Source organism: Phoca vitulina, unplaced genomic scaffold, assembly GCF_004348235.1.
Source record: "Phoca vitulina isolate PV1807 unplaced genomic scaffold, GSC_HSeal_1.0 scaffold4, whole genome shotgun sequence".
In the NCBI taxonomy this organism is placed as follows: domain Eukaryota; kingdom Metazoa; phylum Chordata; class Mammalia; order Carnivora; family Phocidae; genus Phoca; species Phoca vitulina.
Genome location: NW_022589707.1, coordinates 11,309,923 through 11,332,197, shown reverse-complemented (window position 1 = coordinate 11,332,197; position 22,275 = coordinate 11,309,923). Strand labels below are relative to the sequence as shown.

Genomic DNA, 22,275 nt, shown 5'->3' with positions numbered 1-22,275 from the left:
CAGAACTTCATGCACATTCTTTTATATGTGTCCTTCTGTGTGTGTGTGTGTGTGTGTGTGTGTGTGTGTGTGTGTGTGTGTGTCTAGTTGTAGAGTAAATTCCTGGAGTTTCTAGTTAAAAGGATACTGCCAAATTGCCCTTCAAAAGGAGCTGTAACAATGTATAGTCATAAGTTTATATGAGTGTGGTTGGTGGTCTTTAAGATTACCCTCAGGTTGAATGATTATAGAAGGACTCCTAGAACTCAAAAAAAATTTACAAAAGCTGTTATACTCATGGTTATGGTTTATTACATTGAAATGATACAGATTCAAATCAGCAAAGGTTAAAAAAATCAGCAAAGGTAAAAGGAACATAGAATAGAGTCCAGGAGAGATCAGACACAAGCTTCCAGTTGTCCCCTCCCAGTGTAGTCTTATGGACAGTGTTTAATACTCTCAGCCATGATGTGAGATAATACACATGAAGCATTGCCAATCAGGAAAGCTGTTCCAAGCTTTGGGGTCTATGGTTTCTTCTAGGGGCTGGTCATATCTCCATGGAGTACTCATGTGGCTGACCTTAGTTACTCAGTCCCTAGCCTTTCCTGTTAAAATTGATAGCATGTGGTGTAAGTTCCTCTACTGTAAGTCACATTGTTGGCATAAATTATCTGGTATGACCCAAAGCCCCAAGTAGACAGACAGACTCTCATCAAGCAGGATATTCCAAAGTCTGAGAAGTTATCTTGTAGGAGCTTAACAAGGGTGAAAGCTTTCTTGGTGTATACAGAGTTTGGACAACCCAGGCCTGCTGAGTTAATTCTTTCCTACACAATGAGAGGGCCTGTTTTCCCATACACTCATAAACACTGTTTAGTTACTTGTCTGATTTTCAACAGTCTGATATCATTTGTTTTATATATGTTGCATTTCAATTTATATATTCTTTATTTATGAGTGACCTTGAACATCTTTATGTATATATATATTGACTGTTTTAGTTTTTATATTTATTTTATTATGGTAAGAGTACTTAACATGAGGTCTACCCTCAGCAGATTTTTAAGTGTGCAATACAGTATTGTTAACTAGAGGCACAAAGTTGTTACAGAGCTTATTCGTCGGCATTATTGAAGCTTTAAATGTGTTGATTAGTAGCTCCCCATTTTCCCCTCCCGCTTGCTCCTAGCAACCACTGTTCCACTTTCTGATTCTATGAGTTTGACTATTTTAGATACTTTATATAAGTGGAATCATGTAGTATTTGTCCTTCTGTGACTGACTTATTTCATTCAGCATAACGTCCTCAGGGTTCATCCATGTTGTTGCATATTGCAGGATTTCCTTTTTTAAAACTGAATAATATTTCTCTCCCTCTCCCTCTCTCCCTCCTTCCCTCCCTCTCCCTGTGTGTGTGTGTGTAGCACATTCTCTTTGTATCATTTATCCATCAATGGACATTCAGATTGTTTCCACATCTTAGCTATTGTGAATAGTACTGCAATGAATGTGGGAGTGCTAATATCTAATATATCTTCAAGATCCTCATTTAAGTTCTTTGGGGTAAATACCCAGTGGTTGGACGGCTAGATAATGTGGTAGTTCTATTTTTAATTTTTTGAGGAACTTCTACACTGCTTTCCAAGGTGGTTGTACTATTTTTTATTCCCACCAACAGTGTACAGGGGTTCCAGTTTCTCCACTTCCTTGCCAACACTTGTCTTTTGTTTTTTGGATAATGGCCATCCTAATAGGTGTGAAATGATACCTCCCTGTGGCTTTGATTTTCATTTCCCTGAAGCTCAGTGGTGTTAACAATGCAATCCCTATCAAAATCCCAAACAACTCTAAAAGTCAGATGGAACACAAAAGGCCACAGATAGCCAAATTAATCTTCAGAAAGAAGAACAAAGCTGGAGACATCACACTTTTTGATTTCAAAATGTACTACAAAGCTAGAATAGTCAGAACAGTATGGTACTGGCATAAAGATAGACATGAGAGGCCACTGGAACAGAATAGAGAGCCCAGAAATCCATGCTTATATAGTCAGCTGATCTTTGAAAAGAGTACCAAGAACATACAATGATCCCTTCAACAAATGTTGAGAAAATTGGATATCCACATGCAAAAGAATGAAGATGGACCCCTACCATCTTATACCATATTAAAAAAAAAACCAACTCAAACTGGCTAATGGATTAAAGACTTAAACATAAGACCTGAATCTGTAAAACTCCTAGAAGAAAATATATGGGAAAAGCTTCATGACCTTGCTATTGTTGATGATATCATGGATCTGACACCAAAAGTACTGACAGCAAAAGCAAAAATAGACCAAGTGGGACTACATCAAACTAAAAAGCTCTGTGTGGCAAAGGAACCAATTAGCACAGTTCAAAAGCAATGTATGGGACAGGAAAATATTGGCAAACTGCATATATGATAAAATTCATGAAGAATTTCTATAACTCAGTAGCAAAAACAGTAATAACTAAATTTAAAAACAGGCTGAGGACTTGAATAGGCATTTCTCCAAAGAAGAGAGACAAGTGGCCAACAGGTGTGTTTATTGGCTTTTTATGTCAACTGATAAAATCCTTTGCCCATTTTATTATTGGTTGTACTTTTTGTTTCTTTTTGATCTGTAAGTGTTCTCTATGTAGTCAGAAGATCGGCTTACTGTGTCATATATGTTGCATAATTTTTTTCAGTTTGTCATTTGCCTTTTGTCTTTAGCGTGCAGCAATTTTTAATTTTTATGTAATCACTTTGTCATTTTTCTGTGGCTTCCGGGTTTTGAAGTTCTCATGTTTCTCTCTTTTTTTTTTTAAGATTTTATTTATTTATTTGACAGAGACACAGTGAGAGAGGGAACACAAGCAAGGGGAGCAGGAGAGGGAGAAGCAGGCTTCCTGCCAAGCAGGGAGCCTGATGCAGGGCTCGATCCCAGGACCCTGGGATCATGACCTGAGCCGAAGGCAGACGCTTAACGAATGAGCCACCCAGGCACCCCTCATGTTTCTCTTAGTTCTATTCAAGTTGTATTTTTTTTTTTGTGATTAAAGTTTTTACCCATCAGCAATCCATTCTGATGCAAGAAGCAAGCTCTCAATCCAGTCCTGTAACCATCTAGCCAGTTGTTTAAAAAGTTGTTAAATTATTTCCTGTAAACTGATTGGAAATGCCACAATTATTAATGCTAAACTTCTAGGTCTAATTTTGAATTTTACTCTATTCCATTAACTTGTCTATTCATACGATGGCATGAATTTTAAAGCTTAAAGCTTTAAAATAAATTTTGTTATGTGATAAACTTGGTTCATACCATTACTTTATTCTTTTTAAAAATTTTCCATTTTCTAGGCTACTTTTGCCAAGACCTTTCTCTAAAAATAAACATGGCCAATAAACACATGAAAAGATATTCAGCATCTTTAGTCATCTGGGAAATGCAAATAAATACCACATTGAAATACCACTTTATACCCACTGGAATAACTAGAATCAAAATCTGATAACATGTGTTGATGAGAAATTAAACATATGCCCCCCAAAAAGCTTATATGTAAGTGTTAATATAGTACCACTATTCTAATAGCCAAAAGGAAACAATCCAAATATCCATCAATGGATGAGTACTGTTTCATGGAAATCAGAGGAGACTACATTTTACATTTTAACTTCAAGTCAGCAGTAAGCAACGATGACCATGTGGAGCATAACCTGCTGATGGCTGATTCTATACATTGGTTGACAGCTTTGCATTGTCAACTAAAATTGAAGCCATGTATGTCCTAAAATTTAGAATTCCTACCTCAGGATCTATAACCAAGAGAAATGTGGGCACATGTGTTCCAAGGAACATGTATAAAGCTTATCATAGAACCATTGTTCATGATGGCCTCAACCTGAAACAACCTGAATGCCCATTATAAATAGAAGTGGATAAATAGATTGTAGCATTTTTGTGTAATAAATTCTATAGCAATAAAAATGAACAAATCACAGCAACACGCCACAAGATGGATTGATTTCACAAATATGTGAAAAAAGAGAAGACTACTATGTAATTCAACTTATGTAAGTACAAAAATAGGCAAAACAAAGCTATAGTTTCATATCAATACTTACGTAGATATATTTATGCACATATATGTATGAATACTCAGATTATAAAATTATAAAGGCAGATGAAGAAGCGATTGTGTTATGGTAAGGTTAATGGTTATAGTGCAAGGGGAAGGAGGAACGAGTGATTAGAAGGGGGTATGAGTGGGGCCTCTGAGGGGCTGGCAATGTAATAGATCTTGATCTAAATGCTATATGCTTTGTAATAAAGCACAGAACTATACTTCTTTGGTTTTGTACTTCTCATAAGTATAATTCCTCATAAACATTTTGTTTAAACATTTTGTTTATTTCTGACCATGTGAGTTATGGGTAGAATGAGCACAAATAATTGGCAAAACAATGTTTCAGAATAGAATCTGGAAATAGACTAGCACATTTAAGACCAAATTATTTTTAATAAAGTCACCAGAGCAATCCGGTGGGGATAAGTCTTTTTAATAATTGGTGCTGTAACAACCTAGTGTCCATGTAGAGAAAAAATAAACCTGACCTCTACCCCTCTCAGCACACGCAAAATTAATTCAAGATAGATCACAGGACTAAATATAAAAATTAATTCATAATGCTCCTTGAAGAAAACATAGGACAATATCTTCATAATCATAGGATAAAAACAGTTCTAGAGAGGACCCAGAAAGAAAAAAGAAACAATGAAAATAAGTTTGACTTCATCAAAATTTTAAATTTCTCACCAAAAGACACAATTAACAAAATGAAAAGGCAAGCCACAGTCTAATATTCCCAGCACATATCTGACAAAGAATTTGTATGCAAACTATAGGAAGAATTCCTACAAACCAATAATAAAAAGAAAACTAATTAAAAATGGGCAAAAGAGTTGAACAGACATTGCTCAAAGGAAGACATAAAATGGTTAATAAATGTGCAAAAGTGTTAAACATGGGAAAGGAAAATGAAAATCACAGTGAGATACCACTTTACACTAGAATGGCAAAATTTAAAAAAATTTTAAAGGCTGACAGCTCCAAATATTAGAATGTAGAACAACTGGAACTCTTATTTTATTAGCTTGCTTTTTATTTATTTATTTTGTTATGTTAGTCACCACACAGTACGTCATTAGTTTTTGATGTAGTGTTCCATGATTCATTGTTTGCATATAACACCCAGTGCTCCGTGCAGTACGTGCCCTCCTTAGTACCCATCACTGGGCTAACCCATTCTCCCCCCTCAAAAAAACCCCTCTGTTTGTTTCTCAGAGTCCACAACTGGAACTCTTAATGCATTGTTGGTATGAGTGTAAAATTGTACAACCACTCTGAGAAAAGGTTCAGCAATTTTTCTTTTTAATGAAAGAAAATATACATCTATGTATTTGTTAGAACTCATTGAACATACAATTCAGATCTGTACATTGCATTATATATAATATGTAACTTTTACTAAATTTAAAAAATAGCCACAATCCTTCATTCATGTATCTTCACCCTTTGTAATGTCATCTTCCATTCCCTTCTATCAAGAGGTGTCCTCTTTTCCCCACCCCTTGAAATAGGATGGCCTGTGACTTGCTTTAGCAAAACCAAGTGTGGCATAAGCAATAGCATGTCAGTGTTGACCTAGGTCTCAAAAGTCTTTGTGTACTTCTGCTTTCTCTTAAACCCTGTCCAGCCACCACGGAACAATCCATAGCTAGCTTACTGGATAGTTGAAAGAGAGAAAGCCTGGATAGTTAAGCCCTGCATAAAACACTAAATTTTAGCCTAGATATACCAATGAATGACTTGAAAATATACAATAAAAATTTCCCGTTTTATTTTGAAGTAGTATTCAAATAAAGTTTTCTCTTTTTTCTTTCCAGATTGGACTCCTTCTTATCCTGAGCCAGTGTACACCCCAACAGGCCTAGAGATGGAACCCCTTTATCCAAACTCCAAGGAAGATACTGTAGTTTATCTAGCTGAAGATGGTGAGTATATAATGAGACACATTGCTATAAAATATAATTTGGTACCTAGATTCATCCCTTAATTACATTTGTTTTGCTGTTTATAATGGAAACTGCACATTACCAGGAAGTCCCTGTCTCCATCAAGATGTTTGGTTACAGACTGAGTCAAATGTGTATTTAGTGCTAATTATATTCTTGAAGGTGTACTGCAGTTTATACAAAGTTACTTTAAAATAAAATGTATTGCCCACTACAATGGAGAGTTATATTTAGAAGGAATTATGCTTCACATCAGTTTTCAAAGATAAATCCAGTGGAGTGTTCTACGACTATTATTGCCTCTCTATTCATAGGTCACATTCATGAAATCTTTCAGATGATTTTCTTTTTATTTCATACCAGTTTGATACTTTCTTGAGATTGCATCTTTAAAAGGGGGAAATACCCCACACTGTAAGTAACATCTAAGATGATATCTCAGGAAAGTGTTCTTAACAGGGAAGATCAATATTTGTACTTTGAGAACTCTAGTAATGCAAAATCTCATATCTGCTTTATGATAGAATGCAAATAATCAAACATAGATGTCTCAGCCTATATCCTCAACTGTGTTGCTCCTAAAGCACCATTGTAAGGAAGTATGGGACTCCTGCACAATTAAAGGGCTGGCAAAACAGAAAAATTTACAAGGATTGTTTCCTATACAGTAAACAATTGTAGAAATCATATACTCACATATTTTTAACAACAAAGGTAAAGACAAGCATCTCTGATTTTTTTTAATTTAATTTCAAATATTTGCACAGCTAACCTGCCTTAGAACTTCCACACACAAATAAGATCTGATAAAATATTAATATAGTTAAGGTGAGTCAGGCAGGGTCTTGTCAAGAACTGGATGGCATACTTGGAGTAATTTAAGAAGGTTTAATGAAAGTATCACTTACTAAAGTGTGGATAGAATTAAGGGAGACTAACAAGGGGTGGTAAAGCAACCTAGGACTGTCAACAGAGCAAAATCATTGTTTCTTCTAGTCCTGAAAGAGTAAGAAGACAAAATGGTTTCCAGATCTGTAGCTGTAGGAGAGGGAAGTCCCTAAATAACTGGGGGGAACGAATTCTGGGGTCATATTTTTTTCTTCTAAAGATTTTTTTTAAAGATTTACTTATTTATTTTAGAAAGAAAGAGAGTGTGTGTGCCCAGTTGGGGGAGGGGCAGACGGAGAGAGAGGGGAAGCAGACTGCCTGCTGAGAGGGGGGCCCAACGCAGGGCTCAACCTCAGGACCCTGAGACCATGACCCGAGCCGAAACCAAGAGTCAGACACTTACTGATTGAGCCACACAGGGGCCCCTCAAGACTTTTTTCTTTAAAGATGTGCCATTGTCTTGTGACGTCTGTTGTCTTTAATAAAAAGACAACCATAATTTTTATCATTGTTCCCTATATGTGTGATGTGTCTTTTTCTCTCTGGATGTTTTTAGCAATTTGACTATGATCTGCCTAGATTTGGATACCTTTATATTTATCCTGCTTGATGTTTGCTAACTTCTTGGGTCCATAGGTTAATAGAGTTGGGTTTTTTTCCCCCAAATTTGAGAACTTTTCAGCCATTATTTCTTCACATATTTTTTCTATATTATTCATTCTCTTCTGTCCTTTGGAATTCCAATTACACATATGCTGGATTTCTAGCTATGTTCCACATGTCAGTGGATCTTTATTTTTTTTTCCTTCTCTGTCCTTGAGTTTGGATTAATTGTGTTTATTTGTTTTTAAGTTCACTGAGTCTTTCTTTTGCAATATTCAATTTTTCTTAAACCCATCTAATCTTTAATTTCAATTATTGTATTTTTTATTTCTAGAATTTTTCTTTTTTTAAATAACAACAACTAAAATTTATTCAGTGTTTACTATGTGTCAGGCGTGGGTCTAAACACTGAAACACTTTACATATTATCTTTTAGTCCTTTAAAAATGTCATCCCATTGGCCTCTGACCTCTATTGTTTCTAATGAGAAGTCATTAGTAATTCCTATCATGGTTCTCCTGTTTGTGATGTGTTTGCTTTCTCTGGCTGCTTTTATTTATTATCTTTATCTTTCTTTTTTTTTTTTATTCTATATATTTTATTTTTTTAATTTATTTTTAATTTAAATTCAGTTAATTCACATATAATTGTTACTGGCTTCAAAGGTAGAGGTCAGTATTTATCAGTCTGATATACTACCCAGTGCTCATTATATCACGTGCCCTCCTTAATGTCTATCACCTTGTTACCCCATCCCCACAACCCCCTCCACTCCAGCAACCCTCGGTTTGTTTCCTATTATTAAGAGTCTCTTATGGTTTGTCTCCCTCTCTGGTTTCGTCTTCTTTCATTCTTTCCTCTCTTCCCCTATGAGCATTTGTTTTGTTTCTTAAATTCTGTATATCAGTGAGATCATATGATAATTGTCTTTCTCTGATTGACTTACTTCGCTTAGCATAATCCCCTCTAGTTCCATCCATGTCATTGAAAATGGCAAGATTTCATTTTTTTGATGACTGAGTACTATTCCATTATATATATATACCACATCTTCTTTATCCATTCATCTGTCGATGGACATTTGGGCTTTTTCCATAATTTGGCTGTTGTAGACATTGCTGCTATAAACATTGGGCTGTAGGTGCCCCATCGGATCACTACATTTGTATCTTTGGGGTAAATACTAGTAGTGCAATTGCTGGGTCATAGAGTGGCTCCATTTTCAACTTTTTGAGGAACCTCCATACTGTTTTCCAAAGTGGCTGCACCAGCTTGCATTCCCACCAACAGTGTAAGAGGGTTCCCCTTTCTCTGCATCCTCGCCAATATCTGTTGTATTTCTAGAATTTTCATTTGGTTCTTTTTTGTAGTTTGGGGGGTTTTTTGAGATTACTTTATCTGCTTATTCATTATCTGTCTTTTCCCTTAAGTCTTTAAATACATATATTCAATTCAATTGTGTGTGTGTGTGTGTGTGTATTTAAAGTCCTCTGTTAATCCCAACATCTGGGTTGTCTTGGGGTTTGTTGAAAGTGTGTGTGTGTGTGTGTGTGTGTGTCTGTGTGTGTGAGACCATGGATCACATTTTTCCTGCTTTTCTTCATGCTTCATAATTTTTTCCTAATCATATGCAGGACATTGTGAAAGATATGTTGTAGGAGTCTGTATTACGTTCTTTTCAAAAATTATGCTGAATTTTGTTCTGGTAGGCAGTTAAATTGCTGGCAGATCATTTTGCTTTTTTCAGCTTTGGTTTTATTTTTTTATTTTATTTATTTATTAGAGAGAGAGAACACAAACAGGGGGAGCAGCAGAGGGAGAGGGAGAAGCAGCCCCCCACGAGTGGGAAGCCTGATATGGAGGTCGATCCCAGGGCCCTGAGATCATGACCTGAGCCAAAGGCAGATGCTTAACCAACTGAGCCACCCAGGCTCCCTGGTTTTATTTATTTTTTTTAATAAGGGCAGATCTATTTTCATTTTGTCTTAGTCATTTAGTCCTAGGTCATTGTCCTTGCCCTTGGATGTGGTCCTTATACCTAAAATGCAGCCTTTCTGGAGTCATGATTGAATGCCTGAGATACTCAATGAAGTCTTTCCATTCTGGATAGTTTAGAATTACAGTATATTCTAGAATGGCATATCTGATATCTCAGCCCCACAGTTAATACTCGCTTATCTTACTGAGTCTTACCCTGTACTTCTGTAGCCGGACCCTCAGCCCTATGTAGCTTTCTTCTCTCTGGTGTCCTGCCTCATGATTTCAGCAGCCACAAGCAACAATCCTGCCTCCTCAGCTCAGTAAGACTGCCCTCCTGCTATTCTTAAGTGCCACCTTCTTAAGATGTAGTCAGACAGTGTTGCCAGGAAGAAAGCCAAGGTTAGACATGGACTTACTTGGTGTATTTCTTTTTTTCAAACATTCTGTATAGTCCTAGTCTGTATGTTATCCAGATGTGTGAAAACAGCTCATTTTCTTTGGTCCAGCTTTATAGTTATTTATAGTGAAAGGGCAAATTCAGGACCAATTACTCCATAATAATCAGAAGCAGAATAAATATTTTTAATGTGAGAAATACATGAATTTATTTTGGGCATTGCTTTTCTAGTCTGAATACTCTTAGACTTTCTTATTTCAACAAATCTGTGTATCAAATTACTTAAAAATTTAAAATCCTTAGTGACACTTCAATTATACTGTAGCTCCAAACTTTATGCAGGATAATCTGTGTACTCTAGACATGGTTTGACAGTATGGTCTTCTTCTGTCATCAGCTTACAAGGAGCCCTGTTTTGTGTATTCCCGAGTAGGGGGCAACCGAACACCTCTGAAGCAACCTGTGGATAACTATGACAATACTTTGACGTTTGAAGCAAGGTTTGAGAGTGGAAATCTACAGAAGGTAGTCAAAGTGTAGGTTTTAATTATTTTTATTTGAGGAGCTAGACCTTCAGCTATTTATTATTTTTGGTATTGGGTACATTAAAGTTCTAGTATTCATAAATGAACTGCAATTCCTTGAGGTATGATGCCAATTAGAGATGATTATGAAGGGGGTATGAAAGGTTCACATTCTGGATTCAAATACTCTGAACTTAAGTCAAACAGGTTTCTGTACTGAACATTTTTTTTTAAGATTTTATCTATTTATTTGACAGAGACATAGCGAGAGAGGGAACACAAGCAGGGGGAGTGGGAGAGGGAGAAGCAGGCTTCCCGCGGAGCAGGGAGCCCAATGGGGGGCTCGATCCCATGACCCTGCGATCATGACATGAGCTGAAGGCAGACGCTTAACAACTGAGCCACCCAGGCACCCCTGTACTGTGCATTTTTAATATGCCAATATGAATTGTCATAGAGACGCACACTGCTTCTCAAACTTTTTAATGGAATAATACTTCGGATGAATGTTCTGTAAAACATGTTTGGGAACATGCATGCTATCCAAGGGCATTCTTTAAAAAATTTTTACTATAAAAAAATTCAAGTATGGAGAATAATACAGTTCTCCATTAACCATCACATACCCATCACCTAGATGCAACAGCTATGGTTTTGCATTATTCATTTCACCTATTTATAGGCCACTGTTGTTAACACACACATACACACAAAGGAAGTACATAGTGCTGATGGAATAGAAGGTTACTTGGTAAAGAAAAAGTCACAATTAACCCAGTAAGATTGTGTGTGTATATGTGTATAAAACAAACGTTACCAGTAAAATTATTTTTACCTTTAAGTATCCTCAGTGACTAAGTATGGGGAATGCAAATAGTTATCAAATACAGTCCTCAAAGAGTTTCAAATTTTTTAATGTATGTGGTTTTATTAATTTATATGTTTTAAACCTTTCTAAGTGATAGTATTTCAGATCCCTAGAGTTTGAATCTAATAGAAAGCAGGCATATATATCTGAAGTAAAAAAAGGAACATCGGACTTGATTTCAGTTTTAGGAGCTCTTTAATCATTTCTTCTATAGGAAACATAATTGGGTTGAAATATAGAATTTTTTATCAAATGCCCATTTTAATGTGCTCTCTTGAATTACAAAAAAATAAAAAGGCTTTAGAGAATTAGCATAGAAGCAGTTTCAGATCCAATAAAAGAGAAAGTTTCAAAACTTTTATCTTTTACAATTGCTCGCTATTGGATGCTGCCTAAATAAACAGCTTCAGGAAAAAAGGCTTTCTGTGAATAGGTAAAAGTAAAATAATTTTCCTTATTTAATTTGAACTTGAATGTCATTTTTACATTTTTATGTGTTTTTCTTTCCTTCTGTGTATTAGGGCAGAATATGAATACCAGTTGACCGTGCGCCCTGACCTCTTCACAAATAAACACACCCAGTGGTACTATTTCCAAGTCACTAATACCCAAGCAGGAATAGTCTACAGATTCACTATAATCAATTTCACTAAGCCTGCTAGTCTTTACAATCGGGGTATGCGCCCACTCTTTTATTCTGAAAAAGAAGCCAAGGCTCATAATATTGGCTGGCAGAGAATAGGAGACCAAATCAAGTATTACAGGAACAACCAGGGACAAGAGGGGCGCCATTATTTCTCTCTTACATGGACATTTCAATTTCCGCACAACAAAGATACCTGCTACTTTGCTCACTGCTATCCATATACTTACACCAACCTGCAAGAATATCTTTCTACTATCAATCATGACTCAGTACGGTCAAAGTTTTGTAAAATACGCGTCTTGTGCCACACGATTGCTAGGAACATGGTGTATGTTTTAACAATCACTACTCCCTTCAAGAGCACTGACTCAAGAAAACGAAAGGCTGTGATTTTGACTGCAAGGGTACATCCGGGAGAAACCAACAGCTCTTGGATCATGAAAGGCTTCCTAGATTATATTTTAGGAGACTCAAGTGATGCGCAGTTGCTTCGGGACACTTTCATCTTCAAGGTGGTACCCATGCTGAATCCAGATGGTGTGATTGTGGGAAATTATCGTTGTTCCTTAGCTGGACGAGATTTAAACCGTAATTATACATCTCTCCTGAAGGAATCATTTCCTTCTGTTTGGTATACCCGGAACATGATCCGTAGGTAAAATAAGCCTCAAATTATCTCTCTGCTTATTTAGTAAACTTGGTAGTGAGATTTTTGCTCCCACCATCCCATTCGTTTTACTCTAGCTTTTAAGATAGCTTAACTGATAGTTTAACTATAGCTACTTAATTTTTTCCCCATTCTTTCCACTCTTCTTTCTGGCATTATGCCACTGGATTCACTAGCCTTTTCTTAAATAATGAATAAATTTCTAGAACATTTTAATGACTTTGTGAAACTAATAGTTAAATTTGCTTATCCCAAATCTGGTTACTTGCTAAAGCTAAAGGTAACACTGATGTTTAGTTTGGGATGCTTGAATCTCTTACATATGAAAATTCTATCTCACAGGGCCTCCTGGCACTATGTTGATCATACATTGCTCTATGATGAGCCTTTTTTTATTCAGTTTTTTAATTTTAATTCCAGTATGGTTAACATATAATGTTATATTAGTTTCAGGTGTACAATATAGGGATTCAACAATTCCGTACATTACTCAGTGCTCATCATGATAAGTGTACTCTTTATTATGATAAGTCTTTTGACTATCAGGATACATAGTTATTAAAATATTAAAATAAAACTTTGATGAATTATAGTCTTATTTCCCCCCCAGAAAAAAATTGAATAGCTTTAAATTTTCCAAAGAATCCAGGTCAGTAAATGCACATAATATTTAAATATTTGTTGAATGGGTGAATTCTTTAATAGATTCAGGTGATAACAATCAGAAATTGGCATGTGCTAGAGCAAAAAGATTTAGAGTCACAGAACCGCATTCCAAGTCCAAAGCCCCTTAACCTCTTTGGCTAAGAGTGTGGAGTGGAGTTAAAGTATCAGATTGGAATCCTGCTGTGTCATTTACTAACTGTGTGACCTTGAGCAATTTAAAAACAAATCTAAACCTCAATTTTCTCATCTATAAAATGGTAATAATAATACTAAACCCATAGGCAGGAGGATTAAATGAGAATATTATTAATAAAGTGTCCAGAATAAAATATGGAGCATTGAAAGCTCTAAATGTATTCAGTGTTAGCTCACATATAAAAAGAAAAAAAAGTTGTTGATGAATCAGATATAGATGTAAAAACTCTTTGTAAACTCTTCAGGATTATTCAAATATTTACAACAATAAGTACTATTATAGAGAGTGTCTATGTCCTGATCCCACTTTGTTACCAGGGCCTCTAGTGCAAGTACAAGGACCCTGTTTCAGGGCTGAGGCCCTCAAGGATACCTCCAGCCCCTCGGAGGAGCTGACAGGCTTCAGAAGCACCAAGAAGCATGGCCCCAACCATCTCAGTTCAGTCTCCACTTTCACTTCCATGTTAATTCTTTTATCTGCTTAGGCGCAGAGGGAGTGAAGTGCAGATCCCCTCAAAAAGGACTGAAAATTCTTTGTTTTCATACCCCTCAAAGATGTGGACTCCAGGATTCCCCGTAGTTATCTGAGAAATGTTAAGTGATAAAAGATTTTTAAAAAACCATGACTTCCTTATTTTTCTGGGGATGGCAAACAAGCAAAAGAGAGTGAAGTGCAGTGTGGTATCCTGGATTGGATTCTGGGACAGAAAAGACATTAGGGGCAAAACAAGTGAAATCCAAATAAGGTTGGGAGTTTAGTTACTAGTGGTGTACCAACGTTGGTTTCTTCATTTTTGACACTGTACCGTGGTTATGTAATATGTTCACATTAGGGGAAACTGGGTGAGGGGTCTATGGAAGCATTCTACTATTTTTGCAAATTTTGTGTAAACTAAAATTATTCCAAAATGTAAAAAATATATATATATAAGAAAGGAAGCTGATTAGAATATAATATCTACTTAGTGCTCTTTGACTTTAAGGGTCCCTGGTCCAACACAAGATGGATTATAGGCCAAGGCCCTTTGGCTTGTCTCTATGGAAAATACTTTAAATGTCTCCATTCTTCTCAGATTGCCTTGTAAGAAGGTTAAGGCAGGAATCCAATCAGTTAGTTTCAGAAAGACTCCCAAGAGAGAAAACTACCTTAATGCAATTAATCATAGTTAGGTAAGTAGAATAAGAATCACATATGTGTGGGAAGGCAAGCAGCTGTAAGTATATCTAAGATTTAGTATATTTAAAGAATATGAGAATAAGAAAGAGTAGATTTTAGCATAGGATGCTTAGTATAAGATACTTAGAATATCTTAGCCTGTGGGTAAGAAAAAAGACCCAAGCCATTTCTCAAGTGATTTAAATTCATGTAAAATTAGACCCTTTGGAAGTAATGAGATATCTTTGGGAATTACTGAGTTTATTTTGATTTACCTGTAAGAAACTGAAAGATCATTAAAACTGGGGAAATGTTGGCCAAAAAATGTTCAGCATATTTCATATTTAAAGCCCTAACTTGATAATCTTGCTTTATAATCCACTTAGTTTTCTAAAAACTTGTAATGATCATTTAGTGGCTTTATGTCAGTCTTATATTATCAATTAGAATTTATTGGGCACCAAATGAGAAAAGGGCAATCAATTAACACATGTAACAGACCTCACTGTGGGATTTCTCTATAGTTTAAAGAAGTATTATTAGTATAGTTTATAGTCTAGTTTAAAGAAGAAGTATTCCTAATAGAAGCTATGCTTTGAATATTTTGATTTTAGGTTTTAATATTTTTGTTATAAAAGTAATACATATCATATTACTACAAATATCATTGCTAACATTTTGGTATTTATCCTTCCAGGTATAACAAATAGTGTATGTAATATTGGTTATTTAAGTAATATAATGCATGAAGTTTAGAAATATGAAAAAAAGCAAAAAATGCCTGTCATCTTACCACTTTAATACCACTTTTTTCTTTTTTTTTTTTTTTTACCTTTTTAAAGCCTCTCCATTTGTTATTTTCATCAATCAGTTTGGGGGGGCTTATTTTTTTTTTTAAAGATTTTATTTATTTATTTGACACAGACAAAGCAAGAGAAGGAACACAAGCAGGGGGAGTGGGAGAGGGAGAAGCAGGCTTCCCACTGAGCAGGGAGCCCGATGCGGGGCTTGATCCCAGGACCCTGGAATCAAGACCTGAGCTGAAGGCAGACACTTAACGACTGAACCACCCAGGCGCCCCGGGGCTTTTTTTTTTTTTTTTTTTTTAAGATTTTATTTCTTTATTTGTCAGAACGGCAAGCAGAGGGAGAAGCAGTCTCCCCGCTGAGCAACGAGCCCAATGCGGGACTCGATCCCAGGATGCTGGGATCACGACCTGAGCCGAAGGCAGACGCTTAACTGACTGAGCCACCCAAGCGTCCCTGGCGGCTTATTTTTTATTGCTTCAATATTCACTGAGTGCCGAAGTTATACAAGCTGAGGATTGTGCTCCTAAGAAATGTGTAATAATTTCCTTACTTATTAGAAATTTACCAGAAAAAAAATTCAAACTTTGGTACAATTTTTCTCAAAATAATATTTACCACTTTAATCAAGGGTTGTATAATAATTGGCTTCAGCACCAGGTTGTCAGGTACTCAATTTTTAACAAATATTTGGGTACTCTTGTGCATAGCACTGTTCTAGATGATTTGAAGCAGTTCTTACCCTTAACAAGATTAAATATCAAAAATATGAAAACTTTCCAAGGCAAATGTCAAGCAATGGTACCAATATTATGTGCTATAGGAATTCAAAAAAAGAAAATCTGTGGTCTTGACTGGTTAGGAAGTGAGACATGAAGTCAGCCTTGAGGGATGAGGGGCAGTATTTGCACTTACGGAAATGAAGAAAGAAGGTATTCTAGTCAGGAAGAATCTCTGTGAAAGCTAGTGGGCAAAGTAGGAGCGAGCTGTTCTCTTTATACGATGGAAAACCAGAATAATAAAGCAGAGGATCCTATTGGAGAGTCTTGGGAGTAAGGTAAATTTTGTCCTTATAATGGAAGGTAAGCATTCGTATTTTATATATAGCTAATAGGAAATTATTGTAGATGTCTTAAAATTGTTAATATGCGGTATGGGTAAGAGAAAGAAGTTGAAAGTGAGGATATAAGAAATTCTATTTATTTGGATATTAGACTTGTAAATCCATAGAAAAATGCAGAGGTAAAATTTGGTAACTTGTTTAGTAACTTCTTTTTTTTTCTCGGTAGATTGATGGAGAAACGAGAGGTTATTTTATATTGTGACCTTCATGGCCATAGTAGAAAAGAGAACATCTTCATGTATGGTTGTGATGGTAGTGATAGATGTAAAGCATTATACCTACAGCAACGAATCTTCCCACTTATGCTGAGCAAAAATTGTCCAGACAAAGTAAGACCATTTAAGATGTTTAACTTTTCCTTTATTACATGTTGCCCGCGTGAGACTGCAGAATAGATCACCTTATTCAGTAAACTGCTTTTTTATTTAGTTCTTTTGACTGCCTTATACAGTTGACCATAAAAAAGCAACTACGTGGAATGTTTAGTGACCAGTAATTTGAAATGTGAAGGAAAAAATGCACCTTATCTTACCACCATAGCTAATGATAAAAGACTGTTTTCCTGGGCGCCTGGGTGGCTCAGTTGGTTAGGCGACTGCCTTCGGCTCAGGTCATGATCCTGGAGTCCCGGGATCGAGTCCCGCATCGGGCTCCCTGCTCAGCGGGGGGTCTGCTTCTCCCTCTGACCCTCCACCCTCTCATGCTCTCTCTCTGTCATTCTCTCTCTCTCAATAAATAAATATCTTAAAAAAAAAAAAGACTTTTCCTTATAAGGGCAGGAACAAGGCTAGGATAACCACCCTTACCTCTTCAATTCAGCCTTATGCTGGAGGTTCTAAGTGCTGGAAGGCAAGAGAAAGAAAAGGCAGACACTTTTGGAATAAAGATGACATGATTGTCTTCATAGAAAATCCAAAGCAATGCACCAAAAAACCCTCCTAAAACTAGTAAGTGAGTTTAGCAATGTCCTATATGACAAGGTCCCCCCTCAGAAATGAACTACATTTCTATATCCTCACACTGAACAATTGCAAACCAAAACTGAAAACGATACCATTTACTGTAGCTTCAAAATAAATAATTGTGACTGCAAAGGAATAACACAAGGGAGTTTTTTAGAGGTGATGGAACTGTCCTACATCCTGATGTGGTAGTGGCTACACAAATCTATACGTGTGTCAAACTCACAGGATGGAACACAAGTTAATTTTATTGTAAATAAAAAAATAGCAAAAACTTTTTAGAGAGACTGACGTTATAACAATCTTTCAGGACGGCTTTCCAATGATTGAGCTTGTAAAAGTAAAGCATCCTTATTTTATTCAAAACATCTACATTAATTTTATTCTTAAACATGTTTAAGTTTTTTAAAGTATAAGAGCTTATCCCAACAGAATCAAGAATTCATATGTTATATATAAAAAGTAAAATTTATTGCCAGTGTTCTCAAATCTGTACTTCTGAGAAATGAAAATATGTCATCCTTAAAATGAGTTATTTCCACTGGTTTGGAAATAAAAGCAGCCCCTGAAGCTTTAGAGAGAATTACTGCATTTGCACTACTTTCTCATTTTCAACGCTACTTCCTAAGACATTGTACTCAGAAAAACACATTTTCTCATTTTTATTTGCTTCTTTTTAGTTTTCATTCTCAGCTTGCAAGTTTAATGTTCAGAAGAGCAAAGAGGGAACAGGAAGGGTAGTAATGTGGAAAATGGGAATCAGAAACAGCTTTACCATGGAAGCTACTTTTTGTGGATCTACCCTGGGTAAGACCAAGTGTTCTCATTCATGGCTCTCAGAGCTTTAAACCACTAAATTAAACTTTTAGTTTAATTAGGAAATATTTTTAGTGTGAGATTAATTACGTGGACAATTTGATAGTGGGCACTTCCTTCCCACTTAGATACATGCTGGTGTCCAATCGCTTCTATATATAGGCTGAACAAACTACCACTCTGTATCTCCATCTCATTATTTCCCTTTGTTTAGAAAACAAAGTGTTAGCATATAGATAGAATACCTAACTGGTTATTTCATGAGCTAATCTTTAATTGCTTGTTTTCGTTTTGTTTTTAAGGAGTCCTTACAGATGACTTGTGATTTCAAGAAAAAGCAATGCTCATACTTAAAATATCAAGATAGAAATGTTTTTGGTGGATTTGCTATTTGCAAGTCAAAGTAGACTGGGTTTGTTGGGGGTTCTTTAAGGGGGTCAATTTATATTTTAATGGAAGCACTCGGTTCCTTTAACTAAAAATAAAAGCGTGCTCTCTAGTTCCATTTAAGAAATCTTTTAGTCACATCTAGTTTACCCTTGGAATACTCCATACTAAGAAAATTGTTACATTTTTAGAAAATTTATTGACTCAAAGGAAAGTGCTAGAAATCCACACATATAATTTCTGTTTTTTAAAGCACCTTGAAACTGATATAACACTATCTATGATGATGAAAACATTAAAATATTTACCCAAGTTTTTCACTAAGTGATTATGAGTGTGTTTGTAACTGGTAACCAAATATTCCATAATTTCTTACTAAATTTTCTTCTGCCTTACAACATAGCCTAATACGTGTTAAGTCAGCTTTGATCCAGGGGTGGAGAGGGAAGGAGGGTAAGCAGCGAGCTGTTAGATGACCTGCCCCAGAGAAGAAAATCCAAAGGACAGCTATAGAATCATATCAGATATTTTGTTTATTTATACTCTCTGTTTTACAATTTAGGCCTACCTATTAAGGATGAATGATGAACTCATCCTCAATGGTGGATAAACTTCTTGATGTTTTAGGTAATAAACGGGGCACTCATTTCAACACAAAAGACTTGGAGTCAGTGGGATACCATTTTTGTGATTCTCTCTTGGATTATTGTGATCCAGACCGAACCAAGGTAAGCAAAGTCCATTTGGTAATGTATCAAACTCAAGTTTATGAGATAATATAACCTAACTAAGGGCCTATGGCAGTTTTTATTCTTTTAGTATCCTAACAGTGTTTGAGGTTTCTAGTACTTGATGTCCCCCTACCTATTGTTCCAGGTGTCTATAAATATTTAGTTTAATTAGGAAATAGAGTTAATTTGTAATTAATTTATCATTTTCCCCTAGTATTATCAGTGCTTGAAAGAATTAGAAGAAATGGAAAAACATATAAACTTGGAAAAAATCCTTGAGGATTCAGATACTTCTCTGAAAGAAATGACACTGGAGCTAGAGTCTAGGTAAGTCAAGATGGTGGATGTAACATAATTTGTGCTGTGTTACTGTGCTCTTCATAGTAACAGGAGGATATAAAATTCTCAGTCTCAACTGAAAATCCCAACTATAGGTGGAGGAAAAGTTTTTCCATGCACTTTACTTTGGCCCAACTTCATTAAGACTTCAGTTATTTATTCAGGTAATATTAATTGAACACCTACTATGTCCTGTCCATGAAAGCCGTACTCAGATTGTTTTTGATGCTAACATTACCCACAGAGGATTGACACATTTATAGAGATGCCACATACATACTCTAACTTAGCGAATAACAAATGCAAAACTTAATGCTAAGGGAATGTTGTTGGAAGAATGAAGGTACTAATTTTGTACGGTTTCCTATAGGAAAGACAGAACAAATGTTTGATTCTTTTCCTTTATTTATAAATTTTCAGACCTTGCATTAGTGCCCCTGCAACCTCCAGAGGTGACTAATAAGTTTGTTTGCAGATGGGGAGTATCATTTTGAACTCCTGGATTTGTTTCTATTTGATGTGTTCCAATTTCAGCCATTGTTCTTCTAATACTCTGAGATGCCTAGAACTATGACATCTACGCTTTGTAACATTTACAAATTTATTTGTAATGTTTACCTTTGTAAACATTCTTCTTATAATTAGAACCATTTTTACCATTCCAATAATAGGATAAAAGCAACAGTTAAAATTTTAAGATGCCACCAAAATATTGTTATTTATTATTATTTTTATACTTACAATATAGATTGTTAATAAATTAAACACTGTAAATTTAAATAAAATATAAATATAATAATTAAAATAATTTAATAATTATTATATCAAAGTTATTTTTTGTAGTAGCCGAGGCTCCGACAGTTCAGAATCCAATGAGTCTCAGACTTATCTTCTCAAGTTAACTTCTCAGGTATGATTGAGAATCTCTGCCTATGGTATGGATATACTAAATAGGTACTCTTCTTACTGTGACTAACAATCACACAAAAATATGCTTGCACTTATGTAGTTATTGTATAGCAATAACTGCTGCTTTCTGATTATGTGACATATCTTTAAATCACAGAATTTTCTATCCTTAGGATTTTTAACACACTTACTTTAAAGATCCAGACAGCTGACTTCTCAAAAGCCACACCACTTGTTAATGAGAGTTGGTAGCCTAACATACATCACCTGACTGCAAATTCAATATTCATTTATTCTTTTATTTAACAACTATATATTGAGCTTCAGCTATGTGTTGGCGATAGAGCAGTGAACAAAAAATGAGACAAAAATCCTCTTTCATTACTTATATTCTAGTTGGTGGAAATAAAAAATGAGAAATAAGTAAAATATATGATGTATCAGGTAATGGTAAGTGCCTAAGGAGAAATTAGAATCAGAGGAGAAGTAGGGAGTTCAGGTGGTACTGAACGTTTATGCCCCCACCAAATACATATGTTGAAACCCTAACACTCAATGTGATGGTATTAGGAGGTGACTAAGACAAACTAAGACACTGCTCTCTTAGTACCAAATGTGGGTGCTGCTGTAACAAATACCTAAAAATGTGGGACTCACTTTGGAATTTGATAATGGGTAGAGGCCGGCAGAGCTTTGAAGTGCATGTTAGAAAATGCTGATGTTGCCGCGAAGGAACTTCCAAAGGTGATTCTGGTAGGGGCTCAGAAAGGAAAGAGGGGGAGCGAGTTTCCATCTTCTTAAAGAATACACAAATAATCACATACAGAACATTAGTAAAAATATGAATATTAAAGGTAATTTTCATGAAGTCTCAGAAACAAACATGCTATTGGCTGATGGAGAAAATTTTAATCCTGACTATAAAGAATTTGGCTGAATTGTGTTTGTGTTCTATTGTTTTATGGAAGGTAGAACTTGTATTATTTGGGATCCATCACCCCATCCTTCTTTTCTGTTTCTCCCTTTGGGAATGTCTGTCCTATGCCTATCCCACTACTGTATTTTGGAAGCACATAACTTGGAGTGGAATGGGATGGAATGAATGCATTTTTCATGAGAGAAGGACTTGAATTTGGAGGGCCCAGGGACAGAACGCTATGCCTGAATATTTCTATCTCCCCCAAATTCATATGTTGAAATTATAATGCCCAATATGATGGAACCAGAAGGTGGGCCCTTTGGGAGGTGATTAGGTCATGAGGCCAGAGCCCTCTGAGGGGGATTCGTACCTTAGAGCTCCAGAGAGATCCCTAGCCCCTTCTACCATATAAGGATACAATAAGACATCTGCAGCCCAAAAGAGAGCCCTCACCTGACCATACTACCACAATGATCTCAACCTTTTCCCTGAAGAACTATGAGAAATAAATTTCCATTATTTTCAGCCAACCACTCTGCAGTATTTTGTTATAGCAGCTGAATGGAATAAGACAGATGTATTAGTTTTCTATTGCTGAGTAACAAATTACCCCAAGCAGCAGCTTA

General features: G+C 35.8%; 1 protein-coding gene and 1 long non-coding RNA gene across 3 annotated transcripts in view; one reads left to right on the top strand and one right to left on the bottom strand.

Moving 5' to 3' along the window:
- LOC116630751 overlaps nt 1-22,275 on the bottom strand; it is a 73,168-nt gene that overhangs the window by 6,039 nt on the left and 44,854 nt on the right. The window lies entirely within an intron of this gene.
- Nucleotides 1-22,275, top strand: part of AGBL3 (ATP/GTP binding protein like 3) — a 59,854-nt gene that overhangs the window by 5,975 nt on the left and 31,604 nt on the right. Inside the window, exons 4-11 of the mRNA XM_032401535.1 lie at nt 5,939-6,046; nt 10,333-10,471; nt 11,849-12,628; nt 16,753-16,915; nt 18,229-18,355; nt 19,379-19,479; nt 19,697-19,809; nt 20,665-20,731. Coding sequence (XP_032257426.1) covers nt 5,939-6,046; nt 10,333-10,471; nt 11,849-12,628; nt 16,753-16,915; nt 18,229-18,355; nt 19,379-19,479; nt 19,697-19,809; nt 20,665-20,731 — 1,598 coding nt within the window. The remainder of the gene's footprint in view (nt 1-5,938; nt 6,047-10,332; nt 10,472-11,848; nt 12,629-16,752; nt 16,916-18,228; nt 18,356-19,378; nt 19,480-19,696; nt 19,810-20,664; nt 20,732-22,275) is intronic.